Source organism: Heterodontus francisci, chromosome 49 (assembly GCF_036365525.1).
Source record: "Heterodontus francisci isolate sHetFra1 chromosome 49, sHetFra1.hap1, whole genome shotgun sequence".
Taxonomy (NCBI): domain Eukaryota; kingdom Metazoa; phylum Chordata; class Chondrichthyes; order Heterodontiformes; family Heterodontidae; genus Heterodontus; species Heterodontus francisci.
This window is the reverse complement of record NC_090419.1, coordinates 13189505-13215380: the sequence shown is the minus strand read 5'-3', so window position 1 is coordinate 13215380 and position 25876 is coordinate 13189505. Positions and strand designations below refer to the sequence as shown.

Sequence of the window (25876 nt, the reverse complement as noted above, 5' to 3'; positions counted from 1 at the left end):
ACTGGCTCAGGAAGGTTTATTTCCACTTTGGTCCCTTTAAACAGCTAGTGAGTTGGACAAAGAGCAGGCATTTGAAATTCGGTTTCTGAGCTGCCTGGGGATCAAAGTGGAAGACCCAGAAATAGACCTCTCTCTGTCAAGGAAACGTGCAATTCTTGAAAAGAAACCCTGTATTTGAAAGGTGGCAGATTCCTATTGTCTCCTGTCTCTGAAGAATTCCCGAATCCAGATGTGGTTCCTGTTGCCTCCTGTGCTTTGGGAAATCCTGGAACCTGAAGAAAGCTTCTACTGCTATACTGCTGCTGTGAGTCCTAAGCAGACCTGTTGCTACACCCCTGCTGAAAGACCTATGTGACACTTGCTATAGTTAAATTGCCTCGAATGCCTATCGATCACAGACTGTTCCCCAACCTCGCCTGGAGAGACTTTGAGTGGCATCCGACTATTCGACTCTGGGACACCTCACCCAATCGAAGAATTTCATACCAGTACGTGACAAACTGAATTATTTTATTATTCCTTTTATTCGTATGAAACAGCTGTAAACCAAAACCTTTTCCTTTCCCGGTTAACCAGTTTTTCTGAATGTATATGTGGGTGCATGAGGACTAGGGAAATAAGGAGCTTTCATCCATATAGATTTATCTCATTAGTGGTTAAGACTTTTTTTTAATGAATAGTTAATGTTCTTGTTATGTAAAGAAATCTGGTTGGTGTGCTTTATTCTGGGGGACAAATAGAGTCTAATTGGCTACTCTTCGGTAGGTGGGAAAAATCTATTGATATGCCATGACCCGTGGAGAAGTGGGACTGAATTAACAGTGCATTGCTCCCGCCTTGTTCGTAATCAGTATTTACAGGACATCCAGAAGTGTGTCAGTATTTAAGGGGGTCCCAGGAGTGTCAGTATTTAAGGGGGTCCCAGGAGTGTCAGTATTTGCAGGGTTTCCCAGGAGTGTCAGTATTTAAAGGGGATTCCTGTGAGTGTGTCAGTATTTACAGGGGGTCCCGGGAATCTCTGGTGTAAACACCTGATCCTCTGCAGAATTCTTATAATCCTTTAAATGACGTCCACAGTAACTTAACACCTAACCTACGGTATGTCACATACCCAACAAAACAGTCAGTGGTTTCTCGAGACTCATATGAGCTACTTGGCAGCTGTACGTGCCCCCATCATGTGGATCGATCCTGATGTACTTTAAGATGTTAAATGTCCAGTCCTGCTCAAACACTGTTTGTGATGAATTAACCAGCCCAGTGAATCGCCTCCCATTGATTTGGAAGGTAATGTCGATTTCGTGCGGGTAGAATTTTTCTGCGTAACAGTACAGGGTGTTTGACTGATGTGGTGTGTAGTTATCCTCAGTGTAGATGTGCACAGCTGGCTTTTCTGTAACAGAGATAACAGTTAACTGTAATAATGACATGTACCTCGATAGCACTTTCACATAACACAATGTTCCCTTGTTTTACAGGGATCCAGGAGACCTGAGGAGGAAGTGGGAGAGCAGTAAGGACAGTGAATAAAGGGACGGTTCGAGGAGTGCATTTACAATGGGCTTTTCAAACTGGGGAGAGCAGGTGCAAAGTGAGAGGGTTGGGCAAGAGAATGTGACAGTAGAGGTTTGCCATGATACTGTAGCCGAGGTTTTGTTTCGTACCCCATGCTAAACCCCACGTCCCTGGCACCTCCCCTCTCCTGGTGTAAGACTGTTAGTGCAATTCGCCGATCTCCCGTGGCGTTGCTCCCGGTGAGTCAGAGGACGTGCTCAACTCCTGTGTCTGTTCACACAGAGCACGCCAAGAGCACTGGACTCAACATGGGGCTTCCAGTGTCCTGTACGCACTGACTGTCACAGCGTGACGATTCCACACAATGAGACCAAAGGCTGACGTGGGCTTGGCCAGTTGGGAAAGGCTAAATCCTCATGGAGCACAATGCTGCTCGTGCAACTGGTAGGAACCCAGAGGTCAATGCTCCGAGCAACACAGTCATTAGGAGACTTGGTGGGCTTGGGTCATAAATGAAAGGAGGTCGCGAATTATCTCAAGAAGGAATTCAGGACAAACTGCTGGACAGCGGTGAGAATGTGGAACTGGCTACCACAGGGAGCGGTTGAGGTGAATAGTATCGATGTATTTAAGGATAAACATGATGCAGAGAGGAATAGAGGGTTATGGTGATACGGGGAGATGGAGCGAGGGGTGGGAGGAGGCTTGTGTAGAGCAGAAACACCGGCACACAGCAGATGGGCCGAATGGCCTGTTTCTGAGCTGTAAATTAGATGTGAGACCACCACAAACTACCACCCAGCACCTCAGTTATACAATGGAATTAGTTCATCGGACATTCAGTTGTATCAGGAGAGCACATGGCGCACAGCACACTCGGAACCCACTAACTACGGAAATGGCTTCACTGGAGCTCCGAACTGCACACTGAAAGACCCCACCAGCTTCAGGCGAGTGCCTTTACTACCTGCTCAGAGGAGAAGGTTAAATTCGAAGACAGTGGGATCAGCCGATAAGTCACCCAGTCCCATTTTGGCTTCCTACCCGCCCAGTTTCTGCTGGATGGCTAGGGTTAAAATTGACCACCTGGATTGGACAGCGTGGGCACAAGGTTCCGCTCGACCGTCTCCGAATCATTCTCAATACCGACAAACCTGGCAGCTCTATTCCCCTTTCCTGTTGCAGCCTGCTGGAAGGTGTAGCGAGCTCTGCCCACCGCCTCCCCCACCCAGCTTGGGCTGTGAACAGCACAGGACCTGAGCCCGGGTCTCACCTCCCCCACATCACTGAACGCCAGCACTAATGAGGTTCATGCTCAGTGGTGCCACCGGGAGTGGCTTTGAAAACTGTCAATGAGCAACTTACTGCCAACCCTCCTTGTGCCTGTCTGCTTTATCAGCTCTTTGCTCATGATTCCCAGTTGCTCCTGGAAGCCACGTGTCCTCACTGTAAAATAAGTCACTATTTCTTGGCCCAGTTCCTCTATCCCGTCTGTCACATTCCCATTTAAAACAAACTTCCGCATTCCGTAGTCGTAGAACATGAAGGGAATGGAATTTAGGCTGAAGATGCCCGCGGTTCTTTCTGAGTCTGGAGTGTGGCCGTAGTACAACTCTGCAGTCACAGTTTCAACATCTAGTCAGGGAAAATGGCGGAGAAAACAGAGCGAGAGAGAGAGAGAGAAATTAGACATTTATACTTATATTGCATCTTATCATGTTTCTCTAAAATATTGCTAAAGTTTTCACATGCAAATAATTAATGTAAAGGGCAATAAACACAAAAAGAACGGTGATCTGAATGACCCATTGTTCCCATTTATTGCTTTTGTTGCCTGAAGGAGGGAATGTTGGCTCGGACAATAGGAAAACTTCCAATAGTGCCATGGTATCTTTAACATCCAGCTAAACTAGTAGACAGGGCCTGGATTCAATCTTTGATCTGACAGTGCGGCAACCCTTCAATGTGCGAGACTCTCAGCATGTACTGGGGACTCAAGTCTGGGAGGGAGCCTTAAATCCAAAACCTGTGACCGACTGAAACCATTTCCGTCCCGAGGAACTGTCAGGAGTAACGTACAGAAGGAGTTTTGAGAAACTGTACATCACATCGCTACATGAAAAGCAAGTTCTACATAAAACCAGTTTGGAATAATATGGGGTATGTCAGGTGAGCCCCCACCTGCCAAGAATGAGGAAAATTCATTTTGCCACATGAACATTGATTTTACACTGTTGGTGAAAAAAGAACTTGCTTCAAAAAACAGTTGGAGACTTTGGCTGGAGAGAGACATTAGCATATCAACAGACTTCAATATCAACAAGGGACAAAGGAGCAATTCCCTGCTCCAATTTAATCCACAATGGACTTTTGATTACCAGACGTTGAAGCATTCCAGGTTAACTACTAAGATGGCCGAATACACAAACAGACGAGGTCAGACCAGTTTAGTCACATGACTAGCCACAGGGTTAAAACTCAGAAAGCTGTTCGCTCCTGGACTGGAAAAGACCTCTCTCCTGTCTGCTCTCATCCCGCTTTCACCAGCTTCAGAAACCATTGAAGCCATATGAACCCCATGAGAGAAAAGTCTCCTACAGTGAACAAGGTTTAAGAAGAATACTGGGCCCCAACGAAAAGTAAGAGCTGTCTACAATCAAAGACTCTACGGTGAGCTGGAAACACAGAAACAGTAACAAGAAACCCCCTTCAGAGACTGCCTCAAACCTCTCTATTTTCCTTCTGCTCTTTTTTGTCCCTATTAGCAAGTGTGCATCGCGTGTGCATGCCAGCGTGGGCGCGTCGTATATCCCTAGGCGTTAACCGAATTAGAGTTTATGTTTTAATAAATTTCACTTTTCTTCTTTAAATCTAAGAAAACCTGGTGTGCTCATTTCTTTGCCTTATAATTGGAAAGTGCTGAACAAGGAATCACCAAGGGGAGGAGCTCAAAACACAGTGTGTTTAAAAATCAAACCCTGTTACAATAAGACCAGGTGAAGACAGTAAAAGACCCCCTAGACACCTTTCTCACCTGGTCGTAACAGGTAGATTTTATGACTGAACGTGCCTGACCCAGAGCTCTGTGCAGTGGGGAGTGGGTATCGGGGATTAGTGTGCAGAGGTCAGTGCCTCGACACGTGACCTCGCACAACTTCCCGTCCATTCATTTAACTCGTAAGATCCACTGTGCAAATCATCAGGCCTGGAAACCACGCGCACCGATTTCTGCGCTCAAATTCCGAAATGTGTCTCTGTCACATGAAGCTTTTCACCCGAGGCACGAGCTGTACAATTTATCCTCCGTAGGTGCGAGACCTCACTGAGAGACTGAAACACTTAGCATACTGAAATCTGAGTGTGAGCAAAGCACAATTTTTTTTAAAAGTTAAGATTGGAGCACATTTTCAAAAGAGCCGTGCTCATGTTTTTCTGCAGTTTAGTTTTAAAAAATTCAGAAACATTAACTCTGAAGGTCACAATCATGAGACACTCACTCTTGGAGGCTGAATTTAGCAGCTCATACTCAGACTTTCATCCCATCAGTCAGGACTGGATTGGAACCCAAGCACCACCCCCCACCTCCCCCCCCCCCCCCCCCCCCACCCCGAGGTGCCTTAACTTGGATCTTCCTTGAGGTCATTTTGCTCAGATTCCCCAGCAAGAGAGCAGGGCAGCTCAGAGATTGCACCAGCACACTACAAGATCAATTCTGTGATCTAAGCTCCACACCAGGTCACAAGCCAATCCCCAATGTGTCCACACAATACACTCACTGATCGCTGCCCTTGTTACTGTAGTAAGTGAGGCGATGATTATTAGGAAGCCACAGAGTTCCATGTTGGGAAAGGACTTCTTGTTTCTCCAGGAGCACCCGAGTGATGTGAATGCAGCCGTTTCTGTTCACGATTGCTCGGTGCAGCTGCGAACCACTCCGTTCTGTTTCAATGATGTAACTCAATCTCACCATCCAAACACATTTCTAAAACCCTGTCATTTTAATGGCATTGATTACAATCATCATTCCTCTGTCACTTGGCACAGGTTCAAGAGCAGAAGCCGGTTGTTCGGGAAACAGTGAGTTTAAATACACTGGGGAAATTCTACACAGTATTTATAGCACAAAAAGAGGTCTGTTCTCCTGTCTAGAGGAGGAGTAAAGATCTGTCTGTGGCCTTGGTGAAGTTGGGGTGGGGTGGGGGGGGAAAGGGGGGAGGGAGAGAGAGATTTCCTCTGGTCTTCTCGAACATGTTTACAGTGCCAGAAACCAAAAGGAACCTTCCCTCCTAGGTAGCTCACCCCCTCTAACCTAACCTAACCTGAGTGCCCGCTGCTGAGATGAACATTTCTTACTCCAGTCATTTCTTGTGGGCTGTTGGAGTGAGATTGCCAATTGTCCTGAAACGTGGGCAGTTTTGTGTTCTCGAGTCAGTCTCACTCGGGACTGGGGTTGAAGCTCCCCACTTACCCAAGATCAGACAGATGAGGTACAGATGGGCAGGGCTGGGACATAGAGGCCTCCAAGGTCCGGAATTTACAGCAAAACTATGCAGCTTCTCATCAAAGATCGCTGCTGACCTTCCGTTCCCTGTCTAGGTAGGAACAACCCACCCATTGGGGCACCAGCCTGCATGGTTGTCTGGAGCCCATTGGGAGGACCCCCAGCCCCAGTGATGCTTCTACCCTTCCTGTCCCCATCAATGAGCCGGAGTGGTCGGTCAGTCACCAACAGTGTCCTGGAGTAGCTAAGGAACTGCCTGGCTCAGATATCAGATTAATGAATCTGTCCCAGAAAGCTGACTCGACTCCAATCTTTCATCACCAGAGGGGCCAACTTGATCCCAAAGACATTCCACTAACATCACTCACCTCCCCCCTCTCCCCACCCTCCAAACCAGTGCCCCACCACGAATATAAATAATGGCCATCAGGCAATCGACAAGTGTGAATTTGAGCCCTCACTAGTGGCTTTATCACAAGACTATCCCTTTAAGAGAAACTATCCCTTTAATGTATTTTTCTGCAAAGCACGAGGAAGAGAAAGTCAGAAAAACCTCAGGTGTAATCGGAATCTTCAATCGTGTGTTTTTTTTGCGATCTGGAAGCTTCAGTGGGTGGAGTCAGTGATCTCAATGGAAGCGTGTCTCAGGAATTCAAAGCAAGTCTTAGCGGACTCCTCAATTCAATCAGTCTCACCTGTAATTCAGGCCCACTAGGAGATTCATCACCGTCCTTTCGAGATGTCAGTTTTCTACAGATGGGTGCTTGTGGCTGTTGCTGTCACGGCTGCTTCTGTTCTGGATGTGGTGGACAGTTCGAGCGGTGAGTAGGTTATTACCCTCCTCCTCACTTTAACACACTACCTGACTGCTGTTATACTAAGTGGAACACAGTGCACATCTAAATCTGTGCATTTAACACGGATTACTCATCGAGAATTTGGTGATTCCCAATTAGGAGAAGGAAGATCCGGATGAGGTTGTTCAAAGTTTTGACGGGTTTGTAAAGTAATTTGGACAAAATATTTCCACTCGTTAGTAATTCAGTATATGAAAAGTTGTTCGGACATCGAATGCTATACCAGAAATAGTGATGGAAGCAGAATCCATCATGGTTTTTACAAGAGAAATAGATATGGGGAACTGAATCTGAATTAAAAACGTGAATTAAAGCATTGAAATAGGCCGTGTTTGTGATGGAGATGATATGGGCTCAGAAACTCAGCTCAGGGTCCACTCTGAACAATTCTGTGATTGCAAAGAGTCTGGTTCAGCCGAAGACCGTGGCCAAAGAGAGGGATGGAGTCAGTGGCGAGGGAACGGAGTTTGTGGCAGGGACCAAAGACAATCGCTTCAGTCTTCCCAATATTTAATAGGAGGAAGTCTCTGCTCACACAGTCTGACAGTTCTGAAGCAGTGGAGAAGCCGAGAGAGGTGTGGTGAAGTCGAGCTGGGTGCCATCAGCGGACCTATCAGAACCTGATGTTGTGCTTTCGGATGATGTCGCCGAGGGGACAGCATGTAGATGGGAAATAGGGGGGGGGGGCGAGGATAGATCCTTGGGGGGACACCAGAGGTAATGGGGTGGGAGCAGGAAGAGAAGCCATTGCAGGCGATTCTCCAGCTACGGTGAGATAGATAAGAATGGAAGCAGGTGAGTGCAGTCCCACCCAGCTGGACGACAGCGGAGAGGCGTTGGAGGAGGATGGTGTGGTTCATCCGTGTCAAAGGGTGCAGACAGGTCGAGGAGGACGAGGAGGGGAGGTGCAAAACGGTCATTGAGGATATCATTTGTGACTTAGATTGGGGATATTTCATTGCTGTGGCACAGGTAGGAACCTGATTGGAAAGGTTAAAAAATGGAATTTAGAGTCATAACAGCGGAAAAGGCAGCCATTCGGCCCATTGGGTCCATGCCAGCCCTCTGCACAGCAATCCAGTCAGTCCCATTCTCCCACTCTATCCCCGGAGCCCTGCAGGTTTATTTCCCTCAAGTTCCCATCTAAAAATAATTCATCGACTCCGCTTCCACCACCCTCGTGGGCAGCGAGTTCCCTGTCATTACTACCCGCTGCGTAAGTTCTTCCTCGCATCCTCCTCCCCCCCCACCCCCCACCTCCCAGCATCTCTGACCCAAAACCTTCAATCTGTATCCCCTAGTCCCCGTACCATCAGCTAACAGGAACAGCTTTTCTTTGTCTACCTGTCATCATCGAATACACCTCTATCAAATCTCCCCTCAATCTCCTTTGCTCCAAGGAGAGTTATGGAAAAAGTTGAACATGGATCTGGGAGAAAGCAGCAGATTGAAGGACTTTGGAGAGGAAAGTCGGGGGTGGGGGTGGGAGACGGACTGGTAGTTTGCAAGGAACAGAAATGAGCATTTATCAAATGTTGGCTTGGCTCAATTTGTGTTAACCCTCCCTCTTGTGAAAAAGTTGCGGCTACAAGCCCTCCCACACACCAACTACCCGTGACGTAAGCTCTAAATGGACACTACAGTGCAGAACTGAGGGAGTGCAGCACTGCCCGAGATGCCTTCCTTCTGATGAGGCATTAACCTGAAGCCCCATCTACCTGTTCAGGTGGATGTTAAAGATCGTATTCCTTCCACTATAGGATGAAGAGCAGCAAATTCCCCTGGCCAACATTCCTCCCTCAACCAACACCCGAAACCCATTAACTACTACTCATTACTGTTTGTGAAACTTGTGTGGGAACCGGCCATCACATCTGCTTGCATAACAACAGTCTGAGTATTTCCTCATATTTTAAATGTTCTGGGAGACGTTGTTACGTCTGTTTTTTGTTAACATTTCTTTGGAGGAATTCAGTCAAACTGAAGAAATGTTGGACTAGTTTTTATTTCAAGAGGGTTGTCAAGAGAACACTGAAAGAAGTGGTTTGGCAACAATGTTTATTGGCTGTGCCATGACTCAAGTTAAAAAATAGAACAGAAACCCTGGTAACTGAGGAACATGTGGGCAGAGAAGTGACAGTCGCCTTGACTGCACAAGCCCGGGAGCAGCAGCAAACTCACAAGCTTTTGGTTGTAGTGGCATTGTTTATCTTCTGGAATGAAATAAAGTTAGCCTGCTGAAGATGTGTCATGGAGGAAGAGACCAGATCCTCGCTGAATATTTGAAGAATCAAGCCTGCAGAAGGAGAAGAGAGTTCCCAAGGAATCAGCGAAGACCACAACCCAGCTCAGCTTTCCAGCACCTCTCTAAACGACCCTGAGAAGTCCACTGTGTCAATTCATTTCATCTCCTGTCTTCGAAGAAAAGCCAGCTAAATTAATTCTCAACGCCACCTGAAAAGAACCGTCCTAAAAGATCCCAGTGACCAGTCTAGGTGTACTCGGAGGCCAGACTGTATGCCAGTTTTGGAACACAACGTATCTCATCTGCTGTTTTCTTCACGAATGGGCAAGTATTCAGCCCAAGTGTCCTTTTGTCTGTAACAGAGCTCTCAACAAAAATCTATTTTTTTCCAGTTAACCGGTGTGTGTGTGTGGCTAAGGTGAAAAGGGAACTTTAAAATTTCAATCTGTGTGTTTACGCTTTACTTCATTACTGGTTAAGATCCGTTTTATAATAAAATGATAATTTTGTTGTTCATTAAAGAAACCTGGTTAGTGTGTTTCATTCTGGGAAAAATAGATCGACCGTATCAGTAAGTGGGAAAATTTAAATATATGTTGCGAATTGTGGATAAGCGGAACTTGAATAAACAGTGCACTCCTCCCGCCTCAGTCGTTACAACGTGCCAGCATTTCCTTACCAATTATTGGTTGAAACCTCATCTAACCAGAATGGACAACTGGCCTCAACTGAGCCCCCTGCAGATCTTCCATGTCTACTCTTTGCTTAGAGCCTGCCTGCCTATTAATTCCTGATTGAAATGTAGAATAACATGCAGGAACAGGCCAGCTGTAATAAATCTGACAGCCTTCACTCCGATAGATGTTGAATTAATTGTAACGTAAGCTGATTAATTTTGGTCTGATCTCACCGCCACATCCAGTGGGGACGTCCCACACGTACTGGTCTGGAGCCTGACAGGGAATCAAAATGCAGCCACACCAGTGGGGATAGGAGGCAGAGAACTGCAGCTGGAGGAAAGATTGGAAAAGTTCTCCTTTGAACAGGGAAGCTTAAGAGGTTACCGAATGGAGGTTTCAAGATGATTAGAGGTTAGGTAGAGTAGAGAGAGAAAAAAACTATATCCTCTGGGGAGTGGGTCAATACCAGAGGTAATAAGATCGCGAGGGGAGAGGAGGAGAATTTTTTCTCACTCAGTATTGCTGGGATCTGGAAAGCTCGAGCTGAAAAGGTGGTGGAAGCTGATTCCACAAATAATTTTAAGAGGGAGTTAGACAGGCACTTGGGGATGAGGAACTCACAGGGTTACGGACAAGCATGACTGCTGTTTCAAAGAGCTAGCATTGGCACGCTGGGTCAAATGGCCTCCTTCTGCACTGTAAGTTTCTCTGATTTTATGCTGATAGCTGCATTTGGGGGGGGGGGGAATGTGAGAGGAAATAAAGGCAAAGAGACTAGTAAGGGGAAAGAAAGGGAATAAGAGCTACAAAGAGGGGAAATCAGGGCAACGGACAGAGCAGAAAAGAATGAGGCCGGATGATTTTGGCAAATTACCACAATGAATGTCTCAGTGAGACCTCATAGCAATTAATCTCGAACTGACCCTAAAATACGCCCATAGCAATTAGCCTCGAACTGACCCTAAGATGCACCCATAGCAATTATCCTCTAACTGACCCTATACTGCGCCCTTAGCAATTAACCTCTAATTGACCTTAAATGCACCCATAGCAATTAGCCTCCAACTGACCTGAAGATGCGCCCACAGCAATTAGCCCTTAACTGAACCTAAGATGCACCCATGGCAATTAGCCTCTAATTGACCCCTTAAATGCACCCATAGCAATTACCCTCTCACTGACCTGAGATGCACGCAATAGCAATTAGCCTCTAACTGACCCTACGATGTGCCCATAGCACTTAGTCTCTAACTGACCCTAAGATGTGCCCATAGCAATTAGCCTCTAATTGACCCTAAAATACGCCCATAGCAATTAGCCTCTAACTGACCCGAAGATGCGCCCATGGCAATTAGCCTCTAACTGACCTGATTCTGCACCCTTAGCAATTAGCCTCTAATTGACCTTAAATGCACCCATAGCAATTAGCCTCCAACTGACCTGAAGATGCGCCCACAGCAATTAGCCCTTAACTGAACCTAAGATGAGCCCATGGCAATTAGCCTCTAACTGACCCTATATATGCGCCCTTAGCAATTAGCCTCTAATTGACCTTAAATGCACCCATAGCAATTACCCTCCAACTGACCTGAGATGCACGCAATAGCAATTAGCCCCGAACTGACCCTAAGATGCGCCCATAGCAATTAGCCTCTAACTGACCCGATGATGTGCCCATAGAAATTAGCCTCTAACTAACCCTAAAAGGTGCCCATAGAAATTAGCCTCTAACTAACCCTAAAAGGTGCCCATAGCAATTAGCCTCCAACTGACCCTGAGAGGTGCTAACCAAAAGTTAGACTCTGTGGCCTTAAACAAACAGGTGAACTTGAAATACAAGCTCCACTGTGAGAGCAGAATAACACACTGGGCATTACATGGTAAAACACTTGTTGCATCATCTGACTTACCATGAGCAATGCCACAGGACATCCGTACTGCTGATTTTTCTTTTAACTGCTTGGGTCAGATCCTAATCCGAGGCTGGAATGGCATGAACAGAACGTCATTGAATATGGCCTCCATGCTTGTGACCGGCTTTTGTTTTTCTTTCAGAACTGCGCCTGTATCAGACACGATGTGGTTGTGTCTATCGTGACCAGAAGTTTCTCAATGTCTTTTGGGAAGATGCTTTCGATGGAACCACTATTTTCTACTATGATGCAGAAAAGAAACAACTGGTTTCAGCTCAGCCAATCGTACAAGCTGAAGTGAACAGGCGGAACTCGGATCCAAATTACATTGAGTCTGTTCCATTCTTCATTGAGAACTTATGTGAGAAGACCAAGCAAGCAGCTGTAGCAAGCAACACCACCCTGGAAAAAATAGGTGAGATAGTTTACATAAACAACAACTGATGCAAACATCAAAATGCCCCATCGCACTTTGCCCAGAGGGAGAGAAGGGAAATTGAGACCGTGAGCAGGGAGTGGGGTGAATATCTGGTTGTAGATGGCGGTTTTGATAGCAAGGCAGAGGGTTTGGGAAATGAATTCCGGAAATTTAGTGATATGATGGTGGAAGGTATTCCACATAGGATGGAACAGATGGAATCGAGGACTCACAATGGTTGAGGCTCCGAGTTGCCAGCAGGGACGAGCAGCTGGAGGAAGTTAATGAGATAGAAAGCATGATCTTGGAAAGACTCGTTTGGGTTGTGTGTTCGGAGCTCGAAATTAATAAACTGCTCAATTACTGTTGCCATTGTAATTGAGCAAATGTGATACTCAAAGTTTTCAGTATTGAAAATTACTGCTTTTCAGAGGGAGCTTAATTCTGACATGATAACACGACCAATAATGCGCGTATCCATTGTCTCTCGAGATAAGGAGGCCCAAAAGAAAGAAAGAAGAAGAATGTAGTACAGAGGACAGAGATGCTGTCCGATGAACACGTTAGAAAACCATTTCCCCGTCTGTCTGTTCCAGTGATGAATGGCCTTACTAATACCCTCCATCCCATCAAACACTCCCCAGGACAGGTACAGCACGGGGTTAGATACAGAGTAAAGCTCCCTCTACACTGTCCCCATCAAACACTCCCCAGGATAGGTACAGCACAGGGGTTAGATGCAGAGTAAAGCTCCCTCTACACTGTCCCCATCAAACACTCCCCAGGATAGGTACAGCACAGGGGTTAGATACAGAGTAAAGCTCCCTCTGCACTGTCCGCCATCAAACACGCCCCAGGATAGGTACAGCACAGGGGTTAGATACAGAGTAAATCTCCCTCTACACTGTCCCCCATCAAACACGCCCCAGGATAGGTACAGCACAGGGGTTAGATACAGAGTAAAGCTCCCTCTACACTGTCCCCCATCAAACACTCCCCAGGATAGGTACAGCACAGGGGTTAGATACAGAGTAAAGCTCCCTCTGCACTGTCCGCCATCAAACACGCCCCAGGATAGGTACAGCACAGGGGTTAGATACAGAGTAAAGCTCCCTCTGCACTGTCCGCCATCAAACACGCCCCAGGATAGGTACAGCACAGGGGTTAGATACAGAGTAAAGCTCCCTCTGCACTGTCCCCATCAGAAATGTCTCCTTACTGCAGCAGTGAATGGTCCTGTATCTCAGAGCAGCCAGCTTCATGCTTTCTCTGTGTTCGCTTGTCGATCAGTATATCCGACTAAAGAGGAGTTTTATGCTGTGGATCTGTTGCAGTGAGATTTTCCCAAACTCACTTTACATTGTACCACTACAGCCAACACGGGGGAGAGTTTTATTCCATTATTCTGGAGCTGCACTCAGACCCAGGGTGACAGGATGGCACTTGAACCATTTCACCATCATTTCATGAAGAACCAGGTTCTGGGAGATTCTAGATGATGCTGATTATAACCTGCAATCCATTCCTGTCTGGTTTTTTTTTTACAGCTCCCACATTTACCAGAACCTTTATTGAGAAGAAAGCCGGCCGGAGTAATTTGGTGTGTTTGGTGAAGAGCTTTTTCCCCAGTGACATTAAAGTGAGCTGGGCGAGAAACGGAGTCACTGTCAACGGATCAGAGATAACAAACATCCTACCTCAAAGGGATGGGACCTTTCAGGCGAGAAGTATCCTCACATTGAGTGGAGATGTTGATGCTTCATATTCCTGTCAAGTGGAACATGAGACCATCACTGGCAAACTCATAGTACTGCTCGGTAAGGAAATAAAAAACAGCAGTCTTTCACTAAGATTGTGGTGGTCTTCTACCATAACTTCACCTTACTGCACTGTCTACATATCTCTAATTCCCTTCGTACTCAAAAATCTATCCACCTCTGTCTTGAATATACTCAACCACTGATCGTCCACAGATCTCTGGGGTTGAGAATTCCAAAGATTCACAACCCTCTGAGTGAAGAAATTTCTCCTCTTCTCAGTTGTGGCCTCTCCCCCAGTCAGTAATGGGAAGTGACCATGTATCTGCTTCCTTCCCTGTCTCTCACAACCTTCTACCACCTCCTGCAACTCACTGTCACACCATTGCCATGGGCCATTTACTGGTGGGTAATGTTCAGGGAGCTTTAACACCTACGGAACCGGATGAGTGTGAAGTGTGTGTGTGGGGAACGTCCTGGTGTCAAACACAAAGTAAACTATCTCCCCCCTCCCCCTTCCCCTCCCAACGGTCCTTTCCTCAGAACGCAACAGGATCGCAGAAAATGAAGCTTTGATCATCGTTGGAGCCGTGCTGGGAATACTGGGAATAAGTGCGGCTGTGGTGACTGGAATTCTCTACTGCTGCATCTTAAATCGTAAGTTACTACACTAGATATAAACTCTCGTTAATGTTACAGATTAAATTGGGTTGATGTTGAATTGTTAACCTTCCTGTTTCTCATGCAGGTGGCAACCAGTTCAGTGTTCACCCAACAGGTAAGAGAAACTGTCCTTTACTCTGAATAATTGTGGCCGGGTAAGAATATTTTAGGTTTGGAGATATGTTTAACACGGCCGGACAATTTGGTGTTTTACTGTTTGCAGCGAAGTTCACAAACCGGGCAGGACCGTGTGGAGTGAATCCATGCAACGCCAGCGTGCGGTCCAACACCTCAAACTCCTCCAACTCCAGCAGCACATCAGGTAACGGGGGTTTTGTAACCTCGTGAACTCAAAAACAGATCCACACCAACCATCCATCTCAACAATGTGATCTTACCCAGGAATAATGTAACTGGATCCCTCCTCCCCGCAGACCAGGAAGCTCCCACGCTTGGCCCCTGGGTTGATGCTAAGATCCTTCATCACAGCTGGTGCAGGACAGGAGTGGAACGGTTGGTCTCAGTGCCCCTGGGCTGGGCGGGGTTGGGGAACATTCATAACCATCCCTGCTCCTGGCCACGATCCGGTGATTCCTGCGGGAAAGAGCGCAGGAGTGAACATTGGGATCAGGATCCGCGATGCCTATCCCACCAACTGTTGACCCTCACAGTCAGGAGACACACCTGGTCAATGACTGCTAACATGGGCTACCCAGTAGGTGCCATGTGTGTGGGACTGTGCTCAAACAGGGGGGCATCATCCAGAGGGGAAGGGGAGAGGCTGGTGAGAGAATCACAATATTCTTTATATCTGTGAGCCGGTTTTCAGCAACGGTTTCCTGGTTTGCAACCCAGGACTGACCAAAGCTTTGAACGAATTAACACGACACCTTGTTCTCTTCTTTACAGCTGATGGTTTGACTAAATCCCATGCATAAGGTGAAAGGTCTGTCGAATGTATTCACTGTTACTGCAGAAACTGGGGCCTGTGTCTCTGTGCTGTGAGGGATTCATCTGTCACCTCAACAGATAGGACGCAGATCGTCCGTGGGCAAATAAGCATTCATTAAATAAAACCTCAATGAGAACCTTCCTGTATACAATAAAGACTGTCACTGTATTGATTCAATAATTCAGTGTCAAATTATTTGTCTTGGATTTTCTGAAGGAACTGTGCTGTCAGTGCAGACACAACTGGTAACAATTACACATCCACTTTAGAAAGCACATGAACTAGGCTGATGCTTAAGTGCAGTATCGAGGGAGTGCTGCATTGTCACTGGCACTGTCTTTTGCATGAGATATTGACGGAGCCCCGTCTGTCTGTTCAGTTCAATGTTAAAGATCCCACGCCATTGTTTAAAGGAACAAAGAGTTCTTCTTGTGCTGAAGACACTCTCTCTTATCAAAAACAGATTAACCAGTCACGCACCTAATTCATCACTGTGAGATTTTGTTGAATACTAAATGGCTGCAATTTGCTTACACAGGTCATGTCAAACTAATTCATTATCGAGTGTTTTGGACTGTTTGAGAAACATGATCACAGTGTTAGACAAACACCAGTATCCCCTCTTTCATCTCTGACTTTGCATTCCAGCAAGGAAAAGGGAATGAGATGAAGCATCCCGGCAAAGTTTGAAGAGTTTTATTGTCAGGTTTCCGTTTGTATTTGCTGTATTTTTTTAGGATCAAAGATTGTGCTGTCATTGACACTCAGTTTCTCAGTGTCTTTGTTTGCTTGTGTTTTCACTGGGATTTGGGATCAATCACACACACTGTTCTGAGTCGATTTATCGTTGACGGTCATCATTTCCCCCAGAACATGATCAGTAAACGATGGGGTGCGTTGATTCAACCCATTAAAATAAATATGAGTGAATATCTCCTCTTACACAGTTCCCAACAATGCAAACTACGAAACTGGTTCTTAAACTGGTTAAGACTAAAGCGTGCAACCTAAAATTCAGAATCCCAGGCATTTGGCAAAAATACACAGGTGTAGAAATTGGAATGTTCCTGAATCGGGGTGAGATCCGGGTGCAAGGTGCTGTGCACAGAATTAAAGAGAGACCGGTGCCAGGACCATGGGAAACTGTTCCACCAGCCTCATTACTATCGGACTCTCGAGCTGTGGGCACAGTCGCAGCCCCTGAGGCAGCTCACTGGTTACGGGGAGTGGAGTGTGAGCAGAGTAGTAACTGGAAGTGCCCCGCAGTGTCACACTCCTCCCGGCTCCACAATCAGGGACTGAGGGAGCGCCGCACTGTCGGAGAGTCAGTACTGAGGGAGTGCCGCACTGTCGGAGGGTCAGTACTGAGGGAGTGCCGCACTGTCGGAGAGTCAGTACTGAGGGAGCGCCGCACTGTGAGAATGTCAGTACTGAGGGAGCGCCGCACTGTCGGAGGGTCAGTACTGAGGGAGCGCCTCACTGTCGGAGGGTCAGTACTGAGGGAGCGCCGCACTGTGAGAATGTCAGTACTGAGGGAGCGCCGCACTGTCGGAGGGTCAGTACTGAGGGAGCGCCGCACTGTCGGAGGGTCAGTACTGAGGGAGCGCCGCACTGTCGGAGGGTCAGTACTGAGGGAGCGCCGCACTGTCAGAGGGTCAGTACTGAGGGAGTGCTGCACTGTCGGAGGGTCAGTACTGAGGGAGCGCCGCACTGTCGGAGGGTCAGTACTGAGGGAGTGCCGCATTGTCGGAGGGTCAGTACTGAGGGAGCGCCGCACTGTCGGAGGGTCAGTACTGAGGGAGCGCCGCACTGTCGGAGGGTCAGTACTGAGGGAGCGCCGCACTGTCAGAGGGTCAGTACTGAGGGAGCGCCGCACTGTCGGAGGGTCAGTACTGAGGGAGCGCCACACTGTGAGAATGTCAGTACTGAGGGAGCGCCGCACTGTCGGAGGGTCAGTACTGAGGGAGCGCCGCACTGTGAGAATGTCAGTACTGAGGGAGCGCCGCACTGTCGGAGGGTCAGTACTGAGGGAGCGCTGCACTGTCAGAGGGTCAGTACTGAGGGAGCGCCGCACTGTCGGAGGGTCAGTACTGAGGGAGCACCGCACTGTCGGAGGGTCAGTACTGAGGGAGCGCCGCACTGTGAGAATGTCAGTACTGAGGGAGCGCCGCACTGTCGGAGGGTCAGTACTGAGGGAGCGCCGCACTGTGAGAATGTCAGTACTGAGGGAGCGCTGCACTGTCGGAGGGTCAGTACTGAGGGAGCGCCGCACTGTGAGAATGTCAGTACTGAGGGAGCGCCGCACTGTCGGAGGGTCAGTACTGAGGGAGCGCCGCACTGTGAGAATGTCAGTACTGAGGGAGCGCCGCACTGTCGGAGGGTCAGTACTGAGGGAGCGCCGCACTGTGAGAATGTCAGTACTGAGGGAGCGCCGCACTGTCGGAGGGTCAGTACTGAGGGAGCGCCGCACTGTGAGAATGTCAGTACTGAGGGAGCGCCGCACTGTGAGAATTTCAGTACTGAGGGAGCGCCGCACTGTCGGAGGGTCAGTACTGAGGGAGCACCGCACTGTCGGAGGGTCAGTACTGAGGGAGCGCCGCACTGTGAGAATGTCAGTACTGAGGGAGCGCCGCACTGTCGGAGGGTCAGTACTGAGGGAGCGCCGCACTGTGAGAATGTCAGTACTGAGGGAGCGCTGCACTGTCGGAGGGTCAGTACTGAGGGAGCGCCGCACTGTGAGAATGTCAGTACTGAGGGAGCGCCGCACTGTCGGAGGGTCAGTACTGAGGGAGCGCCGCACTGTGAGAATGTCAGTACTGAGGGAGCGCCGCACTGTCGGAGGGTCAGTACTGAGGGAGCGCCGCACTGTGAGAATGTCAGTACTGAGGGAGCGCCGCACTGTCGGAGGGTCAGTACTGAGGGAGCGCCGCACTGTGAGAATGTCAGTACTGAGGGAGCGCCGCACTGTGAGAATTTCAGTACTGAGGGAGCGCCGCACTGTCGGAGGGTCAGTACTGAGGGAGCACCGCACTGTCGGAGGGTCAGTACTGAGGGAGCGCCGCACTGTGAGAATGTCAGTACTGAGGGAGCGCCGCACTGTCGGAGGGTCAGTACTGAGGGAGCGCCGCACTGTCGGAGGGTCAGTACTGAGGGAGCGTCGCACTGTCGCAGGGTCAGTACTGAGGGAGCGCCACACTGACGGAGGGTCAGTACTGAGGGAGCGCTGCACTGTCAGAGGGTCAGTACTGAGGGAGCGCCGCACTGTCGGAGGGTCAGTACTGAGGGAGCACCGCACTGTCGGAGGGTCAGTACTGAGGGAGCGCCGCACTGTGAGAATGTCAGTACTGAGGGAGCGCCGCACTGTCGGAGGGTCAGTACTGAGGGAGCGCCGCACTGTGAGAATGTCAGTACTGAGGGAGCGCTGCACTGTCGGAGGGTCAGTACTGAGGGAGCGCCGCACTGTGAGAATGTCAGTACTGAGGGAGCGCCGCACTGTCGGAGGGTCAGTACTGAGGGAGCGCCGCACTGTGAGAATGTCAGTACTGAGGGAGCGCCGCACTGTCGGAGGGTCAGTACTGAGGGAGCACCGCACTGTCGGAGGGTCAGTACTGAGGGAGCGCCGCACTGTGAGAATGTCAGTACTGAGGGAGCGCCGCACTGTCGGAGGGTCAGTACTGAGGGAGCGCCGCACTGTCGGAGGGTCAGTACTGAGGGAGCGCCGCACTGTCGGAGGGTCAGTACTGAGGGAGCGCCACACTGACGGAGGGTCAGTACTGAGGGAACGCCGCACTGACGGAGGGTCAGTACTGAGGGAGCGCCGCACTGTGAGAATGTCAGTACTGAGGGAGCGCCGCACTGTCGGAGGGTCAGTACTGAGGGAGCGCCGCACTGTGAGAATGTCAGTACTGAGGGAGCGCCGCACTGTCGGAGGGTCAGTACTGAGGGAGCACCGCACTGTCGGAGGGTCAGTACTGAGGGAGCGCCGCACTGTGAGAATGTCAGTACTGAGGGAGCGCCGCACTGTCGGAGGGTCAGTACTGAGGGAGCGCCGCACTGTGAGAATGTCAGTACTGAGGGAGCGCCGCACTGTCGGAGGGTCAGTACTGAGGGAGCGCCGCACTGTCGGAGGGTCAGTACTGAGGGAGCGCCGCACTGTCGCAGGGTCAGTACTGAGGGAGCGCCACACTGACGGAGGGTCAGTACTGAGGGAGCGCTGCACTGTCAGAGGGTCAGTACTGAGGGAGCGCCGCACTGTCGGAGGGTCAGTACTGAGGGAGCACCGCACTGTCGGAGGGTCAGTACTGAGGGAGCGCCGCACTGTGAGAATGTCACTACTGAGGGAGCGCCGCACTGTCGGAGGGTCAGTACTGAGGGAGCGCCGCACTGTGAGAATGTCAGTACTGAGGGAGCGCTGCACTGTCGGAGGGTCAGTACTGAGGGAGCGCCGCACTGTGAGAATGTCAGTACTGAGGGAGCGCCGCACTGTCGGAGGGTCAGTACTGAGGGAGCGCCGCACTGTGAGAATGTCAGTACTGAGGGAGCGCCGCACTGTCGGAGGGTCAGTACTGAGGGAGCACCGCACTGTCGGAGGGTCAGTACTGAGGGAGCGCCGCACTGTGAGAATGTCAGTACTGAGGGAGCGCCGCACTGTCGGAGGGTCAGTACTGAGGGAGCGCCGCACTGTCGGAGGGTCAGTACTGAGGGAGCGCCGCACTGTCGGAGGGTCAGTACTGAGGGAGCGCCGCACTGTGAGAATGTCAGTACTGAGGGAGCGCCGCACTGTCGGAGGGTCAGTACTGAGGGAGCACCGCACTGTCGGAGGGTCAGTACTGAGGGAGCGCCGCACTGTGAGAATGTCAGTACTGAGGGAGCGCCGCACTGTCGGAGGGTCAGTACTGAGGGAGCGCCGCACTGTGAGAATGTCAGTACTGAGGGAGCGCCGCACTGTCGGAGGGTCAGTACTGAGGGAGCGCCGCACTGTCGGAGGGTCAGTACTGAGGGAGCGCCGCACTGTCGCAGGGTCAGTACTGAGGGAGCGCCACACTGACGGAGGGTCAGTACTGAGGGAGCGCTGCACTGTCAGAGGGTCAGTACTGAGGGAGCGCCGCACTGTCGGAGGGTCAGTACTGAGGGAGCACCGCACTGTCGGAGGGTCAGTACTGAGGGAGCACCGCACTGTCGGAGGGTCAGTACTGAGGGAGCGCCGCACTGTGAGAATGTCAGTACTGAGGGAGCGCCGCACTGTCGGAGGGTCAGTACTGAGGGAGCGCCGCACTGTCGGAGGGTCAGTACTGAGGGAGCGCCGCACTGTCGGAGGGTCAGTACTGAGGGAGCGCCGCACTGTCGGAGGGTCAGTACTGAGGGAGCGCCGCACTGTGAGAATGTCAGTACTGAGGGAGCGCCGCACTGTCGGAGGGTCAGTACTGAGGGAGCACCGCACTGTCGGAGGGTCAGTACTGAGGGAGCGCCGCACTGTGAGAATGTCAGTACTGAGGGAGCGCCGCACTGTCGGAGGGTCAGTACTGAGGGAGCGCCGCACTGTGAGAATGTCAGTACTGAGGGAGCGCCGCACTGTCGGAGGGTCAGTACTGAGGGAGCGCCGCACTGTCGGAGGGTCAGTACTGAGGGAGCGCCGCACTGTCGCAGGGTCAGTACTGAGGGAGCGCCACACTGACGGAGGGTCAGTACTGAGGGAGCGCTGCACTGTCAGAGGGTCAGTACTGAGGGAGCGCCGCACTGTCGGAGGGTCAGTACTGAGGGAGCACCGCACTGTCGGAGGGTCAGTACTGAGGGAGCGCCGCACTGTGAGAATGTCAGTACTGAGGGAGCGCCGCACTGTCGGAGGGTCAGTACTGAGGGAGCGCCGCACTGTGAGAATGTCAGTACTGAGGGAGCGCTGCACTGTCGGAGGGTCAGTACTGAGGGAGCGCCGCACTGTGAGAATGTCAGTACTGAGGGAGCGCCACACTGTCGGAGGGTCAGTACTGAGGGAGCGCCGCACTGTGAGAATGTCAGTACTGAGGGAGCGCCGCACTGTCGGAGGGTCAGTACTGAGGGAGCACCGCACTGTCGGAGGGTCAGTACTGAGGGAGCGCCGCACTGTGAGAATGTCAGTACTGAGGGAGCGCCGCACTGTCGGAGGGTCAGTACTGAGGGAGCGCCGCACTGTGAGAATGTCAGTACTGAGGGAGCGCCGCACTGTCGGAGGGTCAGTACTGAGGGAGCACCGCACTGTCGGAGGGTCAGTACTGAGGGAGCGCCGCACTGTGAGAATGTCAGTACTGAGGGAGCGCTGCACTGTCGGAGGGTCAGTACTGAGGGAGCGCCGCACTGTGAGAATGTCAGTACTGAGGGAGCGCCGCACTGTCGGAGGGTCAGTACTGAGGGAGCGCCGCACTGTGAGAATGTCAGTACTGAGGGAGCGCTGCACTGTCGGAGGGTCAGTACTGAGGGAGCGCCGCACTGTGAGAATGTCAGTACTGAGGGAGCGCCGCACTGTCGGAGGGTCAGTACTGAGGGAGCGCCGCACTGTGAGAATGTCAGTACTGAGGGAGCGCCGCACTGTCGGAGGGTCAGTACTGAGGGAGCACCGCACTGTCGGAGGGTCAGTACTGAGGGAGCGCCGCACTGTGAGAATGTCAGTACTGAGGGAGCGCCGCACTGTCGGAGGGTCAGTACTGAGGGAGCGCCGCACTGTCGGAGGGTCAGTACTGAGGGAGCGCCGCACTGTCGGAGGGTCAGTACTGAGGGAGCGCCACACTGACGGAGGGTCAGTACTGAGGGAACGCCGCACTGACGGAGGGTCAGTACTGAGGGAGCGCCGCACTGTGAGAATGTCAGTACTGAGGGAGCGCCGCACTGTCGGAGGGTCAGTACTGAGGGAGCGCCGCACTGTGAGAATGTCAGTACTGAGGGAGCGCCGCACTGTCGGAGGGTCAGTACTGAGGGAGCGCCGCACTGTGAGAATGTCAGTACTGAGGGAGCGCCGCACTGTCGGAGGGTCAGTACTGAGGGAGCACCGCACTGTCGGAGGGTCAGTACTGAGGGAGCGCCGCACTGTGAGAATGTCAGTACTGAGGGAGCGCCGCACTGTCGGAGGGTCAGTACTGAGGGAGCGCCGCACTGTGAGAATGTCAGTACTGAGGGAGCGCCGCACTGTCGGAGGGTCAGTACTGAGGGAGCGCCGCACTGTCGGAGGGTCAGTACTGAGGGAGCGCCGCACTGTCGCAGGGTCAGTACTGAGGGAGCGCCACACTGACGGAGGGTCAGTACTGAGGGAGCGCTGCACTGTCAGAGGGTCAGTACTGAGGGAGCGCCGCACTGTCGGAGGGTCAGTACTGAGGGAGCACCGCACTGTCGGAGGGTCAGTACTGAGGGAGCGCCGCACTGTGAGAATGTCAGTACTGAGGGAGCGCCGCACTGTCGGAGGGTCAGTACTGAGGGAGCGCCGCACTGTGAGAATGTCAGTACTGAGGGAGCGCTGCACTGTCGGAGGGTCAGTACTGAGGGAGCGCCGCACTGTGAGAATGTCAGTACTGAGGGAGCGCCGCACTGTCGGAGGGTCAGTACTGAGGGAGCGCCGCACTGTGAGAATGTCAGTACTGAGGGAGCGCCGCACTGTCGGAGGGTCAGTACTGAGGGAGCACCGCACTGTCGGAGGGTCAGTACTGAGGGAGCGCCGCACTGTGAGAATGTCAGTACTGAGGGAGCGCCGCACTGTCGGAGGGTCAGTACTGAGGGAGCGCCGCACTGTCGGAGGGTCAGTACTGAGGGAGCGCCGCACTGTCGGAGGGTCAGTACTGAGGGAGCGCCACACTGACGGAGGGTCAGTACTGAGGGAACGCCGCACTGACGGAGGGTCAGTACTGAGGGAGCGCCGCACTGTGAGAATGTCAGTACTGAGGGAGCGCCGCACTGTCGGAGGGTCAGTACTGAGGGAGCGCCGCACTGTGAGAATGTCAGTACTGAGGGAGCGCCGCACTGTCGGAGGGTCAGTACTGAGGGAGCGCCGCACTGTGAGAATGTCAGTACTGAGGGAGCGCCGCACTGTCGGAGGGTCAGTACTGAGGGAGCACCGCACTGTCGGAGGGTCAGTACTGAGGGAGCGCCGCACTGTGAGAATGTCAGTACTGAGGGAGCGCCGCACTGTCGGAGGGTCAGTACTGAGGGAGCGCCGCACTGTGAGAATGTCAGTACTGAGGGAGCGCCGCACTGTCGGAGGGTCAGTACTGAGGGAGCGCCGCACTGTCGGAGGGTCAGTACTGAGGGAGCGCCGCACTGTCGCAGGGTCAGTACTGAGGGAGCGCCACACTGACAGAGGGTCAGTACTGAGGGAGCGCTGCACTGTCAGAGGGTCAGTACTGAGGGAGCGCCGCACTGTCGGAGGGTCAGTACTGAGGGAGCACCGCACTGTCGGAGGGTCAGTACTGAGGGAGCGCCGCACTGTGAGAATGTCAGTACTGAGGGAGCGCCGCACTGTCGGAGGGTCAGTACTGAGGGAGCGCCGCACTGTGAGAATGTCAGTACTGAGGGAGCGCTGCACTGTCGGAGGGTCAGTACTGAGGGAGCGCCGCACTGTGAGAATGTCAGTACTGAGGGAGCGCCGCACTGTCGGAGGGTCAGTACTGAGGGAGCGCCGCACTGTGAGAATGTCAGTACTGAGGGAGCGCCGCACTGTCGGAGGGTCAGTACTGAGGGAGCGCCGCACTGTGAGAATGTCAGTACTGAGGGAGCGCCGCACTGTCGGAGGGTCAGTACTGAGGGAGCGCCGCACTGTGAGAATGTCAGTACTGAGGGAGCGCCGCACTGTGAGAATTTCAGTACTGAGGGAGCGCCGCACTGTCGGAGGGTCAGTACTGAGGGAGCACCGCACTGTCGGAGGGTCAGTACTGAGGGAGCGCCGCACTGTGAGAATGTCAGTACTGAGGGAGCGCCGCACTGTCGGAGGGTCAGTACTGAGGGAGCGCCGCACTGTCGGAGGGTCAGTACTGAGGGAGCGCCGCACTGTCGGAGGGTCAGTACTGAGGGAGCGCCACACTGACGGAGGGTCAGTACTGAGGGAACGCCGCACTGACGGAGGGTCAGTACTGAGGGAGCGCCGCACTGTGAGAATGTCAGTACTGAGGGAGCGCCGCACTGTCGGAGGGTCAGTACTGAGGGAGCGCCGCACTGTGAGAATGTCAGTACTGAGGGAGCGCCGCACTGTCGGAGGGTCAGTACTGAGGGAGCGCCGCACTGTGAGAATGTCAGTACTGAGGGAGCGCCGCACTGTCGGAGGGTCAGTACTGAGGGAGCACCGCACTGTCGGAGGGTCAGTACTGAGGGAGCGCCGCACTGTGAGAATGTCAGTACTGAGGGAGCGCCGCACTGTCGGAGGGTCAGTACTGAGGGAGCGCCGCACTGTGAGAATGTCAGTACTGAGGGAGCGCCGCACTGTCGGAGGGTCAGTACTGAGGGAGCGCCGCACTGTCGGAGGGTCAGTACTGAGGGAGCGCCGCACTGTCGCAGGGTCAGTACTGAGGGAGCGCCACACTGACGGAGGGTCAGTACTGAGGGAGCGCCGCACTGATGGAGGGTCAGTACTGAGTGAGCGCCACACTGTCGGAGGGTCAGTACCGAGGGAGCGCCACACTGACGGAGAGTCAGTACTGAGGGAGCGCCACACTGACGGAGGGTCAGTACTGAGGGAGCGCCGCACTGTCGGAGGGTCAGTACTGAGGGAGCGCCACACTGACGGAGGGTCAGTACTGAGGGAGCGCCGCACTGTCGGAGGGTCAGTACTGAGGGAGCGCCGCACTGTCAGAGGGTCAGTACGGAGAGAGCACTGCGCTGTCGGAGGGTCAGTACTGAGGGAGCACCGCCCTGTGGGAGGGTCAGAACTGAGGGAGCGCCACGCTGTTGGAGGGTCAGTTCGGAGGGAGCACCGCACTGTTGGAGGGTTAGTACCGAGGGAGCGCCACACTGACGGAGGGTCAGTACTGAGGGAGCGCCGCACTGACGGAGGGTCAGTACTGAGTGAGCGCCACACTGTCGGAGGGTCAGTACCGAGGGAGCGCCACACTGACGGAGGGTCAGTACTGAGGGAGCGCCACACTGACGGAGGGTCAGTACTGAGGGAGCGCCGCACTGTCGGAGGGTCAGTACTGAGGGAGCGCCACACTGACGGAGGGTCAGTACTGAGGGAGCGCCGCACTGTCGGAGGGTCAGTACTGAGGGAGCGCCGCACTGTCAGAGGGTCAGTACGGAGAGAGCACTGCGCTGTCGGAGGGTCAGTACTGAGGGAGCACCGCCCTGTGGGAGGGTCAGAACTGAGGGAGCGCCACGCTGTTGGAGGGTCAGTTCGGAGGGAGCACCGCACTGTTGGAGGGTTAGTACC

General features: G+C 52.2%; 2 protein-coding genes across 8 annotated transcripts in view; one reads left to right on the top strand and one right to left on the bottom strand.

Moving 5' to 3' along the window:
• LOC137358253 (zinc-alpha-2-glycoprotein-like) overlaps positions 1 to 15651 on the top strand; it is a 32692-nt gene extending 17041 nt beyond the window's left edge. For 3 of the 5 annotated variants that reach the window (XR_010971199.1, XR_010971200.1, XR_010971201.1), the window contains one exon: positions 1479 to 4329. Coding sequence is in view for 1 of the 5 variants with exons in the window: in XM_068024151.1 (XP_067880252.1) it covers positions 6756 to 6837; positions 11854 to 12126; positions 13677 to 13946; positions 14430 to 14543; positions 14635 to 14664; positions 14773 to 14871; positions 15459 to 15487 (897 nt within the window). In the remaining 4 variants the exon portion in view is untranslated. Of the gene's footprint in view, positions 1 to 1478; positions 4330 to 6696; positions 6838 to 11853; positions 12127 to 13676; positions 13947 to 14429; positions 14544 to 14634; positions 14665 to 14772; positions 14872 to 15458 lie in introns of those variants that run through there. The other 2 variants (XM_068024151.1, XR_010971202.1) reach the window with 2 other exon arrangements.
• On the bottom strand, positions 773 to 15139 carry LOC137358252 (beta-2-microglobulin-like). Of its 3 annotated transcripts, XM_068024150.1 has the most exons (6): positions 14948 to 15139; positions 13827 to 13896; positions 11709 to 12113; positions 6712 to 6812; positions 2881 to 3150; positions 773 to 1393 (listed from the first exon to the last, which is right to left on the bottom strand). In XM_068024150.1, the coding sequence occupies exons 5-6, from the start codon at positions 3056 to 3058 to the stop codon at positions 1104 to 1106; spliced, it is 468 nt and encodes a 155-aa protein (XP_067880251.1). In that variant the 5' UTR covers positions 3059 to 3150; positions 6712 to 6812; positions 11709 to 12113; positions 13827 to 13896; positions 14948 to 15139; the 3' UTR covers positions 773 to 1103. The 3 variants fall into 3 exon arrangements, with proteins under 3 accessions (XP_067880251.1, XP_067880250.1, XP_067880249.1); XM_068024149.1 differs by lacking the exon at positions 6712 to 6812 and having other exon boundaries at positions 13827 to 13939; XM_068024148.1 differs by lacking the exon at positions 6712 to 6812.
• Positions 15652 to 25876: the final 10225 nt, after the last annotated feature.

Excerpts from the sequence above, each read along its gene's own strand:
- LOC137358252 (XM_068024149.1), bottom strand. The coding sequence starts at position 11,730 with ATGTCCTGTGGCATTGCTCATG. Across the intron at positions 3,151-11,708 it reads GTCCTGTGGCATTGCTCATG|ATGTTGAAACTGTGACTGCA; the intron begins GTAAGTCAGATG and ends TTCCCTGACTAG. Across the intron at positions 1,394-2,880 it reads AGGCACAAGGAGGGTTGGCA|AAAAGCCAGCTGTGCACATC; the intron begins GTAAGTTGCTCA and ends TCTCTGTTACAG.